Here is a 14,103-nt window from a genome sequence, read left to right as displayed (position 1 = left end):
GGTACCTTAGCCCCATTACAAATACATTCTGAGTCCTGAATTGCTTGACTCCAAACACTCATTAGTAGGAATTATTGAAATGAGGTCCTGAGTACGACTGAACACTCTCTACTCTTGGTTTATTATCTCTTATGACATCCTCATCATGTGCTGACCTTATCTTGGTTTTTAATCTAGAGGGAAAGTAGTATATCAAACAGCACCTCTTGTCCTTAGTCCTATTGGAAATCTCCTAGCACCCTGCTGGGTGTCTACATCCTTTCCATATCTGCCATGGAAGAATCTCACAACCCTTAAAGAATAGATATATCTGTCCTAAATAGTATGCAGTTCAGCTTTCCTTATTGGATCTGTATTTGAAAATTTTTCTGAGGACAGGCCTGCTGATGTAGGTAGAGTGCTTGACTAGCACACAGAAGGTGCTGGGTTCTATCTTCAGTTACACCAAGAAAAAATGTAAAGACATACATGCACTTCATTAATGCTACTGGAACTAAGAATTGTCATCCTTAACATGCTCAGTACAGAACCATAGCAGGGATTGTTATGCTGTCAGCTCTTTGTGCCAAAATAGAGACACAGCATACATCATTGAAAGTATAATAAAGTTGCACGCTCGGTCATAAAGGGGTATCTATGTCACCTCCTCTAAGACTCTAGGAATATCACCAAAGAGGAGAAAGAGCATATGGGACAGGGGAAACGGAGGTAGCGGTGAGGAACACTGGCTTCTGAATGACATAACTATTGCACTCTTGAACTCACCGCTGTGATCACCTGTACAAGATCTCGGCCTGGCCAGCCTGTCAGCACCCTCTTGGGGAATGGGGTAGGGCTCCATGAGGACTTAGGCAGATAATGGTTGATGTGGGAGGGAAAGTCAGTGTTGTAGCTGCTGGTAAGGTAAACAAACTCCCACTCCCATGCTCCTGTAAACTACCCTAATAAACCCATTCGGTCCCCCCACTAAAAAAAATGAAAATGGGTGGACAAAACAGGGTAAATGAGTGAGTAGTGAAAGAAGCATGTCATGAGTATGTACAGAAGTAAAACTAATCCCATCCTTGTACAATATTAACATTTTAAAATCAAAAAAATCTCTTTAAAATAGGATGAGCAAGCTTTTTTTAAGAACCAGAAGAAAAAAATCTTAAGTACAATTTCTTATGTTCAGAAAACTCAAATGTTTTGCTTTTGTACACTGACTTAGAAATTGTTTTTCTAGGTTGAATGCTATGTTTGAAGTAAATACAGACCTTCAAAAAAATATAGTATCAAAAATCACTGCCGAGCTCTCCTGGCCTTCCATCCTTAGCTCTCCCCGGCTCGTGAAGTTCCCACTCACTAATACTAACTGCTCCTCAGTAAGTACTCAGATGATACAAGCACTGAGACATGGCCACAGGTGTGGGAGTCTCCACTAACGCCTCTTGGCTTTGCTTTAAGGAAGAAGAGATTACATTAGAGAATCCTGCAGACGTCCCTGTCTACGTCCAGTTCATTCCTCTGGCTTTGTATTCCAACCCTGCCATTTTTGTAGATAAGTTAGTCTCAAGGTAAGCATTGCTTTAGATAGCCAAATCGTAACTAACCTTAGAGTCTGGCTCTGTAGTTGAGGTTCCCAGAAGGTTCCTGGGATTGGGCATAAGGAAAGTTTCAACATATGTAAATGTGGAGCTACCATTTAAAATCTGTAAAGAGACACTAGACAAAGCAATTCCAATATTTCCTTTTTAAAAAGTGAACAAGATATTAATTATAACTGATAACCTTTGACCTTCAAATGCTATTAATGTGGTATAATAAGACTGGTCCCAAGACCTGCCACGAGATAAATTTGCAAATAAAGCTCGAGCTTGATAATCTTCCACAATTCCTAGTTGTGATGTTTATAAAGACAGATGCACATTTTTTATTTCAGGTTTAACTTGAGTAAAGTGGCCAAGCTAGATCTAAGGACACTTGAATTCCAAGTCTGCAGAAACAATGTAAGTACAAGTTCCACACCATTTACTCTCTGCTAGGACCAGCACCAATGGGAAGAGTACCTACAGGCTGCCCTTAAGCCAGACTGAAAGCAGTTATCACAGAAGTCAGAGCAGTCCAGGAATTGATTTAGAAGCAGAAGAAACCGGGAAGAATGGGTGGATATAGATACATGGGCAACATCCTGACAAGGCTCCTTTTTGTGGGTGTTAATCTTACAGTCAGCCTACGACAACTTGTCATAATATAGACTATTTTATTTTTAGTAAACATTTTATTTTATTAAGCTGAATCATTTAAATTTCCTTCCTGTGTGCTTCCTAATAAAATTGTAAAACCAATGAATTTGAGACCTATAGCTGGCTGTGTTCATACCTGGCACAGCTGTGTGTGTTTACCTCAACTGATAATACTGACTTTAAATGTATAAATAAGTAGATTCGTTCTGGCAATGAAAGTGTCCTCTATTATTCAGGTAAGTGACCACTGGCCACTCATCACTGCATCAGACCTTGAAGGAAGGTGGCACTGGGAGTCCAATGCCTGCAGGCTGGCTGGGCTCTCAGGCTTCACTGCCCTTCTGCCCAAGGCCAGATTGAAGCCCCGTTCAGATCCAGGTCGTTGGTCCTTCCTGTAGGCCCACGTAGTGCTGTGTAGGAAGTGCTCCCCCGCCTTGTCCAACCATCTGTCTGTAGTTATTCAGCTCTTTGCCTAGAACACATGACGACAGTGTAGACAGTCCTGGTTCCAGTGTCTTTCTCTTGGGATCTTGCCTTGCTTCTCCTGACCGTAAAGTGCCATTGTAGCAAGCAGTGCATTGGGAGTCAGTGAGAATGCTCAGTGACTAGGACTCGGTTTCTTCTGCCTTTATAGAGAAAATACACAAAAGAAAGGAATGAGCTGACACTCAGTTTTTAAAATTTGATCTCATACAGCAGTATATGCAAGACATAATACACTGAACTAGACTCTGGATAACAAATAGATGAGTATTCTGGACCTCGGGAATTTTCTAAAGAAGAAATTCTAAGGGTGAAAACGTAATTGCTAAGTGAATCCTTTAAACATGATTCTCTTTCTATCATATACAGTACTAGAGAGACATGAGTGCCATGTTGAAATTTAATAAGTTATGTTTGTTATTGTTCAAAGACTTTTTTTCATTACAAATACAGACTGGGAAGTGAACAATAGCTACGAGGGAGATTTAACACCACTGTCTAAGTTCACACTTAAGAGTTGGCAGTGTTAACCTCCATTGCTCTTCTGATCAGTAGTACAAATGGCATGCTAAGAAAAGCAAATGACATCTGTCTCTACATTATTATGAAAAGGATTTCTGAGATAGCCAGAGATCCTTTGGTCAATCTAGGAGCCCACCACCATACAATTAGGGAGTTTTTAGTACTGTCTCAGGGCATCACACCATCCTGAAGTGCTTCCCAGGCCACCAGAGTTCAATAAGCTAGTATTTATTGGAATATGTACAGTCTGTCATTGTGCCCAAAACAGGGGTGGGCATGATGGCACACAGTTAATCCCAGCACTTGGGAGACAGAGGCAGATGGGTTTCCATGAGTGGGAAGTCAGCCAAGGCTCCATATCGAGACCTTGTCTCAGAAAGGTGGGGGTAGGGAGTGAGGGTCGGGGAGGACTACCCAGAATGGCTTATTAAAAACGGAGCTTACTCACCAAGCACTTTGGAGCAGTTGGAGTAGTTCATTATCCAAGCAGACTTTAACAGAGAACATCATTAGCTGTAAAAGAAAACATTCTACCTCGTAAGCAAGAGTTAAGTGATGTGCTTCACCAAGTACATTTTGTTTCACAAGTAGATGAATCTGTGTGTATGAACCCCAGCCATACCAAGGAAGTAGAGAATGCCACAGAAATCACTCTTTCCAGTGTGACATCAGAACCATGCCAACCCTTCCCCCAGAATGTTTAAACTTAATCTTCTTTAAAAACCAGACTAGTGTTTCTTTGTGTTGAAACTGTTTTAATTAAAAACAAAACAACTTTTAACCATCTTTATAACTGGTCATAAAATCTTATTTTAAATTTCAAACTAAATTATGTCTTAAACTTACATCACGTATCTACAAAGCAATAGTTAGGTGCCTTATTTTCAAAATAAAATTAAAGATTGACCAGGCTGTACCTGTGTCAACAGCACACATTCACTCTGAACTGCATTTACTTGAGGCTTTCTCTGCTTCCTGCACAGCAGTGCCAGGCTACAGTATCAGTAGGAACTTGGGGTACTAATTGTTGTTCTACCTGTCTTCCAGTCATGAATGTTGGCTTTGTATTAATGTATCAAGCTGTTTGTCTCAGGTCTGAGTCCTTTCGTGTATGTTAGTTGAATTTCAAATTAAACACACATACACACACACACACACACACTCTCTCTCTCTCTCTCTCTCTCTCTCTCTCTCTCTCTCTCTCTCTCTTTCTCACTAAAAAAAAAAAAAATACCTGTATTTTTAAAAATAAAAAATACATAATACAAACATGAGGGCTTTGGTAACCCAGGAAATAAATTCTGTTGTTTTCACGTAGACTATGACGTCACCTCGGTGGCTCCCCAGCTCTCAGTGCCAGTGTTTAGGTCATGAAGGATAAGCTCGCCTGTGTGACAAGTTTGAGGGACTGTGCTGGGGTCTAGAGGGTGGGGACAAATGGTTTGACGGAAACTGTATTAACGACTCCTTTTTGTTTGTACAAATGATTTAAGGCTCATCCACTGCAAAGTCCAACAGGATTTACAGAGGGCCTCTCTCGGCATTTCATTTTAAACCTCATTTTAAAACCTGGAGAAAAGAAATCTGTCAAAGTAAAGTTTACTCCACTTCACAACAGAACTGTTTCTTCACTGATCATAGTCAGGTAGGTTCTGCAGTGTGAGTGTGGGTTCATTTTCAGTACTTACCTTCCAGGCCTTGTATCCCTCAAAACCATCAGTAGCATCTTCTGTACTATGTGTGAATTAAAATGAAAATGTGTGCTCTTGGTGAATGTTTACATTTTTACCCTTAAATTCAAATATTAATCTTTTTTTGTGGTTGCTTACGAAATGCTAGAACTTGTAAATCAAAAGATATGCAAAATTAATTGGAGAAAAATGTGTAATTCTTGTTCTTTCATAGAAACAACCTGACTGTGATGGATGCTGTGATGGTCCAAGGTCAAGGGACAACTGAGAACTTGAGGGTGGCAGGCAAGCTTCCAGGTCCAGGGAGTTCCTTACGCTTCAAAATCACAGAAGCATTGTTAAAAGATTGTGTAGACAGTGAGTATCCCTGACTGTGCAGGGCCCAGCTTCCAGTGTTTGCTTTCAGCCCTCAGTTGAAATTCCAGAAGCAGAATAATGTTTCCATATGTGCACACCTGCCGCCCAGTCATGAATTTTTTGATGCTAAGAGAATCCTGTGTCTTACATCCAGAGGTGTTTGATTTGGATCTTTTGCAGGTTTATTCAGAATATGAATAGTAAAACATGTCATTTTTACTATGGCACATCAACACCTAGCACTCCTGTAAGCCTAGCACTTGGGAGGATGGAGCAAGGGATCATGAGCTCCAAGCCAGCCTAAACTACCTAGTGAGTTCAAGCCAGGTCAGGAGTACATGCAGAGAACCTTACTGCCAAATGAATGAATGCAATCTATTAATTAGGAATAAAATGACAGATCAAAGTGGAAGTTTCCAGATGAATCCTGAGGAATGCTGATCTCTTTGGCATGTGGGGTTGACTCATAATGTCCAGCATACAGAAGCTCACAATGCATACCTCTTTCACATCAGAAGCACATGATAGCAAGATTTATCCATACATCTGATTTTTTTTTTTTCTTTCTCTTTAGGTTTGAAACTAAGAGAACCAAATTTCACATTGAAAAGAACATTCAAAGTAGAGAATACAGGACAACTTGAAATCCGTGTAGAAACTATTGAAATCAGTGGGTATGCCTGTGAAGGATATGGCTTTAAAGTAGTTAACTGTCAAGAATTTGCACTAAGTGCCAACACCTCTAGAGACATAATCATACTGTAAGTATGTGCTTGTTCACACTGGTTTAATTCAGTGCCTAACTTTCCACTACTAACACTAGAGTCCTTCCACGTAAAGATACATTTCCATACTTAAAAAGGTCTTTGCCAGGGGCTGCAGAGTTGGCTGACTGGTTAGGAGCACTGGCTGCTCTTCCAGAGGAGCTGAGTTTAATTCTCAACACCTACATAGTGGCCAACAGCCTTCTGTAACTGCAGTCCCTGGGGGAACTGTCCTGTTCTGGTCTCTGCAGCGTCTGCATGCATGTAGTGCACAGACATACATTCAGGCAAAATACACATACACACATGAACATAAGTTTAAAAAAAAAAATTTTTTTTTAAAGCTCTATCACAAATGTGTTTGGCTTTTTTCCACTTAACTTCAACTGAAATATTTATTATATATTTTTGTTTCCAACATTGTAAAACTTTATCTGTCCTTAAATTGGATCAGATAATCTTAGAAACTACTTTTTTAGAAACCAATTTCAATATTATTTTTAAGGTTGTTGTAAAGCATAAGATGTTAGTGTAACTTGGAAGTGTCTCAGCTACAGAGCAGAGGCCTGTGCCTCTCATGAACCATTGTTTCTATGTGTTCTAAGAACGTGAACTTACTCAGAAGACAGCGTTTAGGCCCTCAGTATTAGATGCAGTTATTTTAGTAATTGATAATTTATTACAATGTAATAACTATGACCTCTGCCCTTGATTAGGTAACAATCCTATGACTTTCTGTGGCTGTTTAACCAGCACTCTCATGTTTAGTACTACGTTCATGGACATACACATTACATATAAATCTGTAATGACTGTACACACATCACTACACTTGCCACCGAACTGTCTGGGGCGGAAGGCGGCACCAGCTCCAGGTGTAGAAAGCTCATCTAAGAGAGCACGTGAGGCCCTAAGCAATATGCAGGAAGGGACAGAACTGCTCTAGGGATGGTGCTCGGTTTGGCTTTGTTAAAACGTCATTAGGAAGAAAGCCTAGATCCAAAAACAAACGAAAACAGAGGGACCAGAAAAGAACCGCGTGAATCTGTTTGAAAATGACCCTCACCACTTGTCCTCGCCCTAGGTTTACCCCGGATTTCACTGCCTCCAGAGTTATTCGGGAACTGAAGTTTGTAACAACCAGCGGCTCCGAGTTTGTGTTTTGTGTTGAATGCCTCCCTTCCATACCACATGTTGGCCGCCTGTGCAGAAGCCCTCCCCAGACCCAACTGGGAACTAGCTCTGTACATCATCATCTCGGGTGTAATGAGGTACAGTGTGTTCCTTCAAGGTTGCTTCTCACTCAGGGCCCACTCTGCCTCTCACTTTTCTCAAAGGATAGATATCCCAGCAGACAAAGCAGAGACCCTGACTTGGTCAAGCTTGTATACTGGTAGGAACAGTTACACCTGAACCATTTCTGGGTGGCATATACAATAAAGAAGTCCTTTTATCTTTAGTACTCACTTAACAAATGAAGTCTATGCTGGTTTCATAAGGAAGGTGGCACAAAATACCAGGTAAAGTTGCCTTACTTGGGCATATGTAATTGACGTAATTGTGTGCCTAAGAAACATAAAACAGTAGAAATATTTTTGAAGGCCTTTGTCTCCTTATCTTTTTTCAGTTTGTTTGTTTGTTTTAAGATTGTTTATTATGTATGCAGTGTTCTGCCTGCATGCCTGCACGCCAGATCTCATTACAGATGGTTGTGAGCCACCATGTGGCTGCTGGGAATTGAACTCAGGATCTCTGGAAGAGCAGCTGGTGCTCTTAACCTCTGAGCCAACTCTCCACTCCATACATAGTTTTGTTTTGTTTTGTTTTGTATTTTTGGGTTTTTCCCCATTTTTAAATTTATTTTTCTATCAGCTTGATACAGTACAAATTCTTATCCTAATAGTGAAATGTTTGATTGAGGCTTGCCCAGTAATTGAGTAAAAACCAAAACTTACTATAAGCCACAGTCATCCTAGGGCACCCCCCACCACCACTATATAGCCTCCCTGGTTCTGTGGGTTGCATGCAGTCTGATTATTCTTTGCTTTATATCTAGAATCCACTTATGAGTGAGTACATACCACGTTTGTCCTTCTGGGTTTGGGTTACCTCACTCAGGATGATATTTTCTAGTTCCATCCATTTGCCTGAAAATTCATGCTGTCATTGTTTTTCTCTGCTGAATAGTACTCCACTGTGTATATGTACCACATTTTCTTAATCCATTCTTCAGTTGACAGGCATCTAGGTTGTTTCCAGGTTCTGGCTATTACAAATAGTGCTTCTATGAACATAGTTGAGCTTGTATCTTTGTGGTATGATTGAGCATTCCTTGAGTATATGCCCAAGAGTGGTATGGCTGGGTCTTGAGGTAGATCAATTCCCAATTTTCTGAGAAACCGCCATACTGATTTCCACAGTGGTTGTACAAGTTTGCTTTTTAATTGGATTGTTCAGTATTTTGATGTCTAGTTTCTTTAGTTCTTTATATACTTTGGAGATCAGTCCTCTGTCAGAGGTGGGGTTGGTGAAGGTCTTTTCCCATTCTGTAGGCTGTCTTTTTGTCTTATTGACCGTGTCTTTTGCCCTACAAAAGCTTCTCAGTTTCGAGAGGGCCCATTTATTAATTGTTGTGCTCAGTGTCTGTGCTGCTGGTGTTTTATTTAGGAAGTGATGCCTCGTGCCAATGAGTTCAAGAGTATGTCCTACTTTCTCCTTTTTTTTTTTTTTTTTTTTTTTGTTTTTGTTGTTGTTGTTGTTGTTGTTGTTTCGTTTTTTTTCATTTTTTGTTTTTGTTTTTTGAGACAGGGTTTTTCTGTGTAGCTTTCTTTGCACCTTTCCTGAAACTCACTTTGTAGACCAGGCTGGCCTCAAACTCACAAAGATCCGCCTGCCTCTGCTTCCCAAGTGCTGGGATTAAAGGCATGCGTCACCACCGCCCAACCCTACTTTCTCTTCTATTAAGTTTAGTGTGACTGGATTTATGTTGAGGTCTTTGATCCACTTGGACTTGAGTTTTGTGCATGGTGACAGATATGGATCTATTTGTAATCTTTTACATATTGACATCCAGTTATGCCAGCACCATTTGTTGAAGATACTTTCTTTTTTCCATTGTATAGTTTTGGCTTCTTTGTCAAAAATCAGGTGTTCATATGTGCATGGATTAATGTCAGGGTCTTCAATTTGATTCTATATGTCAGTTTTTATGCCAGTACCAAGCTGTTTTTATTACTATAGCTCTGTAGTAGAGCTTGAGGTCAGGGATGGTGATGCCTCCAGAGGTTGCTTTACTATACAGGATTCTTTTAGCTATCCTGGGTCTTTTGTTTTTCCATATGAAGTTGAGTGTTTTTCTTTCCAAGTCTGTGAAGAATTGTGTTGGAATTTCAATGGGGATTGCATTCAATCTGTAGATTGCTTTTAGTAAGATTGCCATATTTTACTATGTTAATCCTACCTATCCAAGAGCATGGGAGATCCTTCCATTTTCTGATATCTTCTTCAATTTCTTTCTTTAGAGATTTAAAGTTCTTATCAAAAAGTTCCTTCACTTGTTTAGTTAGTGTTATCCCAAGGTATTTTATATTATCTGTGGCTATTGTAAAGGGTGATGTTTCTCTGACTTCTTTCTCAGCCCTTTTATCATTTGTGTATAGGAGGGCTACTGACTTTTTTGAGTTGATCTTGTATCCTGCCACTTTACTGAAGGAGTTTATCAGATGTAGGAGTTCCCTGGTAGAATTTTTGGGGTCACTTATGTATACTATCATATCATCTGCAAATAGTGAAAGTTTGACTTCTTCTTTTCCAATTTGTATCCCTTTGATCTCCTTTTGTTGTCTTATTGCTCTAGCTAGAACTCCAAGTACTATATTGAATAAATATGGGGAGAGTGGACAGCCTTGTCTTGTTCCTGATTTTAGTGGAATTGCTTTGAGTTTCTCTTCGTTTAATTTGATGATAGCTGTTGGCTTGCTATAAATTGCCTTTATTATGTTTAGGAATGTTCCTTGTATTCCTGATCTCTCTAAGACCTTTATCATGAAGGAGTATTGGATTTTTGTCAAAAGCTTTTTCAGCATCTAATGAGATGATCATGTGGGGTTTTTTTCTTTCAGTTTGTTTATATGGTGTATTACATTGACAGATTTTCATATGTTGAACCATCCTTGCATCCCTGGGATGAAACCTACTTGGTCATGGTGGATAATTTTTTGATGTGTTCTTGGATTGAGTTTGCCAATATTTTGTTGAGTATTTTTGCATCAATGTTCATGAGGAAGGTTGGTCTGTAATTCTGTTTCTTTGTTGCATCTTTGTGTGGTTTGTGTGTCAGGGTAATTGTAGTCTCATAAAAAAGAGTTTGATAATGTTGCTTCTGTTTCTATGGTGTGGAACAATTTGAAGAGTATTGGAATTAGTTCTTCTTTGAAAATCTGGTAGAATTCTGCACTGAAACCCTCTGGTCCTGGGCTTTTTTTTTGGGGGGGGGGAGACTTTTGATGACTGTTTATTTCTTTAGGGGTTATTGGTCTATTTAAATAGTTTATCTGGTCTTGATTTAACTTTGGTATGTGGTATCTATCCAGAAAATTGTCCATTTTTTCCAGATTTTCCAATTTTGTAGAGTACAGGTTTTTAAAGTATGACCTGATGATTCTCTGGATTTCCTCGTTGTCTGTTGTTATGTCTTCCTTTTCATTTCTGATTTTGTTAATTTGGGTGCTCTCTCTTTGCCTTTTGGTTAATTTGGCTAGGGGTTTGTCTATCTTGTTGATTTTTTTTCAAAGAACCAACTCTGTTTCATTGGGGATTTTTTGTTGTTGTTGTTGTTGTTTGGGTTGTTGGTTTTTTTTTGGGGGGGGGTTGTTTTTTTGGTATTGTTCTCTTGGTTTCTATTTCATTGATTTCAGCTCTCAATTTGATTATTTCCTGGCGTCTATTTTTCCTGGGTGAGTTTCTTTTTGTTCTAGAGCTTTCAGTTGTACTATTAAGTCATTAGTATGAGATTTCTCTGTCTTTTTATGTGTGCATTTAGAGCTATGAATTTTCCTCTTAGCACTGCTTTCATAGTGTCCCATAAGTTTAGGTATGTTGTACTTTCATTTTCTTTGAATTCTAGGAAATCTTTAATTTCTTTATTTCTTCCTCGACCCATTGGTGTTTCAGGTGGGCATTATTCAGTTTCCATGAGATTGTAGGCTTTCTATAATTTTTGTTGTTGAAATCTAATTTTAAGGCATGATGGTTCGGTAAGATACAAGAGGTTATTCCAATGTTTTTGTATCTGTTGAGATTTGTTTTGTGACCAAGCATGTGGTCAGTTTTTGAGAAGGATCCATGGGATGGAAGAAGAAGAAGAAAGTATATTCTTTTGTGTTAGGATGGAATGTTTTGTAGATATATATCTATTAAGTCCATTTGAGTCATAACATCTGTTAGGTCCTTTATTTCTTTGTTAAATTTCAGTCTGGTAGATCTGTCTTTTGGTGATAGTGGTGTGTTGAAATCTCCCACTACTAATGTGTGGGGTTTGATGTGCGATTTAAGCTTTAGTAATGTTTCTTTTATGAATGTGGGTGCCTTTGTATTTGGGGCATAAATGTTCAGAATTGAGATTTCATCTTGGTGGATTTTTCCTGTGATAAATATGTAATGTCCATCCTGATCTCTTTCGATTGATTTTAGTTTGAAGTCTATTTTATTAGATATTAGGATAGCTACACCAGCTTGCTTCTTAGTTCCATTTGATTGGAAAGCCTTTTCCCAGCCCTTTACTCTGAGGTAGTGTCTGTCTTTGAAGTTATAGTGTGTTTCTTATATGCAGCAGAAGGATGGATGCTGTTTCTTACCCATTCTGTTAGTCTGTGTCTCTTTATAGGTGAGTTGAGACCATTGATATTGATGGATATTAATGACCAGTGATTGTTAATTCCTATTGTTTTGGTTTTTTGTTTTGTTTTGTTTTTTGTGGTAGTGTTGCATTTTCCTTCTTTGGTATTTGTTGGTGTGGGATTATCTATTGCTTGAGTTTTCACGGGTGTGTTTAGCTTCTTTAGGTTGGATTTTTCCTTCCTTTCTGTAGGGCTGGATTTTTGGATAGGTATTGTTTAAATCTGGTTTTATCATGGAATATTTTGTTTACTCCGTCTATGGTGATTGAGAGTTTTTGCTGGGTATAATAGTCTGGGTTGGCATCTGTGGTCTTTTAGTGTCTCCATTACATCTGTCCAGGACTTTTTGGCTTTCAGAGTCTCTGTTGAGAAATCTGGTGTTATTCTGATGGGTCTGCCTTTGTATGTTACTTGGTCTTTTTCTTTTGCAGCTCTTAATATGTTTTTCGTTGTTCTGTATGTTTAGTGTTTTGATTATTATGTGGCTAGGGGACCTTTTTTTTGGATCCCGCCTATTTGGTGTTCTGTAAGCTTCTTGTATCTTCATAGGTATTTCTTTCTTTAGGTTAGAAAAGTTTTCTTCTATGATTTTGTTGAATATATTTTCTGTGCCTTTGAGTTGGTATTCTTCTCCTTCTTCTATCCCTATTATTCTTAGGTTTTGTCTTTTCATGGTGTCCCAAATTTCTTGGACGTTTTGTGTTACGACTTTTTTGTCTTTAGTGTTTTCTTTGACTGACGAATCTATTTTTTCTGTTGTGTCTTCAGTGTCAGATTCTCTGTTCCAGCTCTTGCATTCGGTTGGTTATGCTTGCATCTGCAGTTCCTGTTCGTTTAGTCAGGATTTCTATTTCCAGCATTCCCTCAGTTTGTGTTTTCTTTATTGTCTCAATTTTCAATTTTCAAATCTTGAGTTGTTTCCTTCATCTTTTTAATTACTTTTTCTTGGCTTTCTTTGATTTCTTCCAATTTTTTTTTTGTTTTGTTTTTGTTTTTTCTTCCATTTCTTTAAGGGAATTTTTCATTTCCTCTTTAATGGAGTTTTTCATTTCCTCTTTAAGGGTCTCTATCATCTTGTTAAAGTCATTTTTAGGGTTGATTTCTTCTGTTTCTTCTGCTTTGGTATGTTTGGGTCTTGCAGGTGTAGAGTCACTAGGTTCTGATGTCGTCATGTAGGTCTTCATGTTGCCTGTATTTTTGCACTGGCGTCTACTCATCTCTCCCTCTGCTCAGTGCAGGCAGTGCCTGTGTCTGAAGGTGCCTCTCTTGTTCTAATTGTTAGTCTTGGTCCACTAGGAGCTGTTGGTTAAATTGGTGCTGTTGGGCTCTGTTTTCTTCGGGAGCAGCTTAGTCCAATCAGTGTTAGTGGGTTCTATCTCGGGGAGAAGTTGTTCCCAGTTGGTGCAGGGCATTCTTATGGTTTCAGTGGTTGTTAGGTTTGTAGGAGTTGGGGTTCTTCATTTTGTTTTGTTTTTGTGGGGGAACAGGGAAAGGTAGCTGTCTGGTCCCTGGGACTCCAATGGATAGGGCCTAGGGGCTAGAGACCTAATCTGCCAGTGTGGAGATGGGGTCTGACCTGTTCCCAGTCAGTGTAGTGTAGGCTTATGATTCTGGTGATCTGGTTCGGTGGCTGGTGGGCGCCTTCTTTTGTGTTCTCAGGTCACATTTTGCTCTTTCATCAACTCCTCAGCTAATCTTGTTTCCTCAGACTGCAGTCTGTAGGATTCTGAATCCTCCTGGATGGATCTCAGCTGAGCAGGTTGTTCAGTAGGGCAATTTCAACCAACACCTCCAAGTTGTTGGGTTTCGCAGGATCGGCAGCTGGGCCCTGGGTTGGCCTCATACAGAGTGTTTGGATCCATTCTGGTTGCATCCCACGGAGATGGCTCCTTACCCCGGTGCTGGGATTAAAGGCGTCCCTGTTCCAAGCTCTTAATCTCCTTGTTTTCACTAACTCCTGAGAGGGTAATAGCTCAGTTTCTGGTCTTTATTACAACCACGTCTCTGCCACCACTCTGCCTGCCTCTGCCGCCACTCTCTCAGTTTATTTCTTTATGTATGGTAGGGCATCAGATATAAGCGCATCTAAATTAGTTTATAGCTGCCTTACACATCCTTCAGGGAACCAGAGTTGAACCTCCATCCAGTTCCTCTTGGTTAGGAG

General features: G+C 39.5%; 1 protein-coding gene across 1 annotated transcript in view; it reads left to right on the top strand.

Moving 5' to 3' along the window:
• The window catches only part of Tmem131 (transmembrane protein 131), a 166,096-nt gene that overhangs the window by 133,206 nt on the left and 18,787 nt on the right, over positions 1 to 14,103 (top strand). Inside the window, 8 exon segments of the mRNA XM_036167547.1 lie at positions 1,226 to 1,364; positions 1,447 to 1,556; positions 1,922 to 1,988; positions 4,724 to 4,875; positions 5,136 to 5,278; positions 5,853 to 6,039; positions 7,127 to 7,202; positions 7,204 to 7,313. Coding sequence (XP_036023440.1) covers positions 1,226 to 1,364; positions 1,447 to 1,556; positions 1,922 to 1,988; positions 4,724 to 4,875; positions 5,136 to 5,278; positions 5,853 to 6,039; positions 7,127 to 7,202; positions 7,204 to 7,313 — 984 coding nt within the window.

The sequence above is a fragment of the Onychomys torridus genome, chromosome 18, assembly GCF_903995425.1.
Source record: "Onychomys torridus chromosome 18, mOncTor1.1, whole genome shotgun sequence".
Classification (NCBI taxonomy): domain Eukaryota; kingdom Metazoa; phylum Chordata; class Mammalia; order Rodentia; family Cricetidae; genus Onychomys; species Onychomys torridus.
Note: the sequence above shows the minus strand (reverse complement) of the source record. Positions and strands in the feature narration are given on the sequence as shown.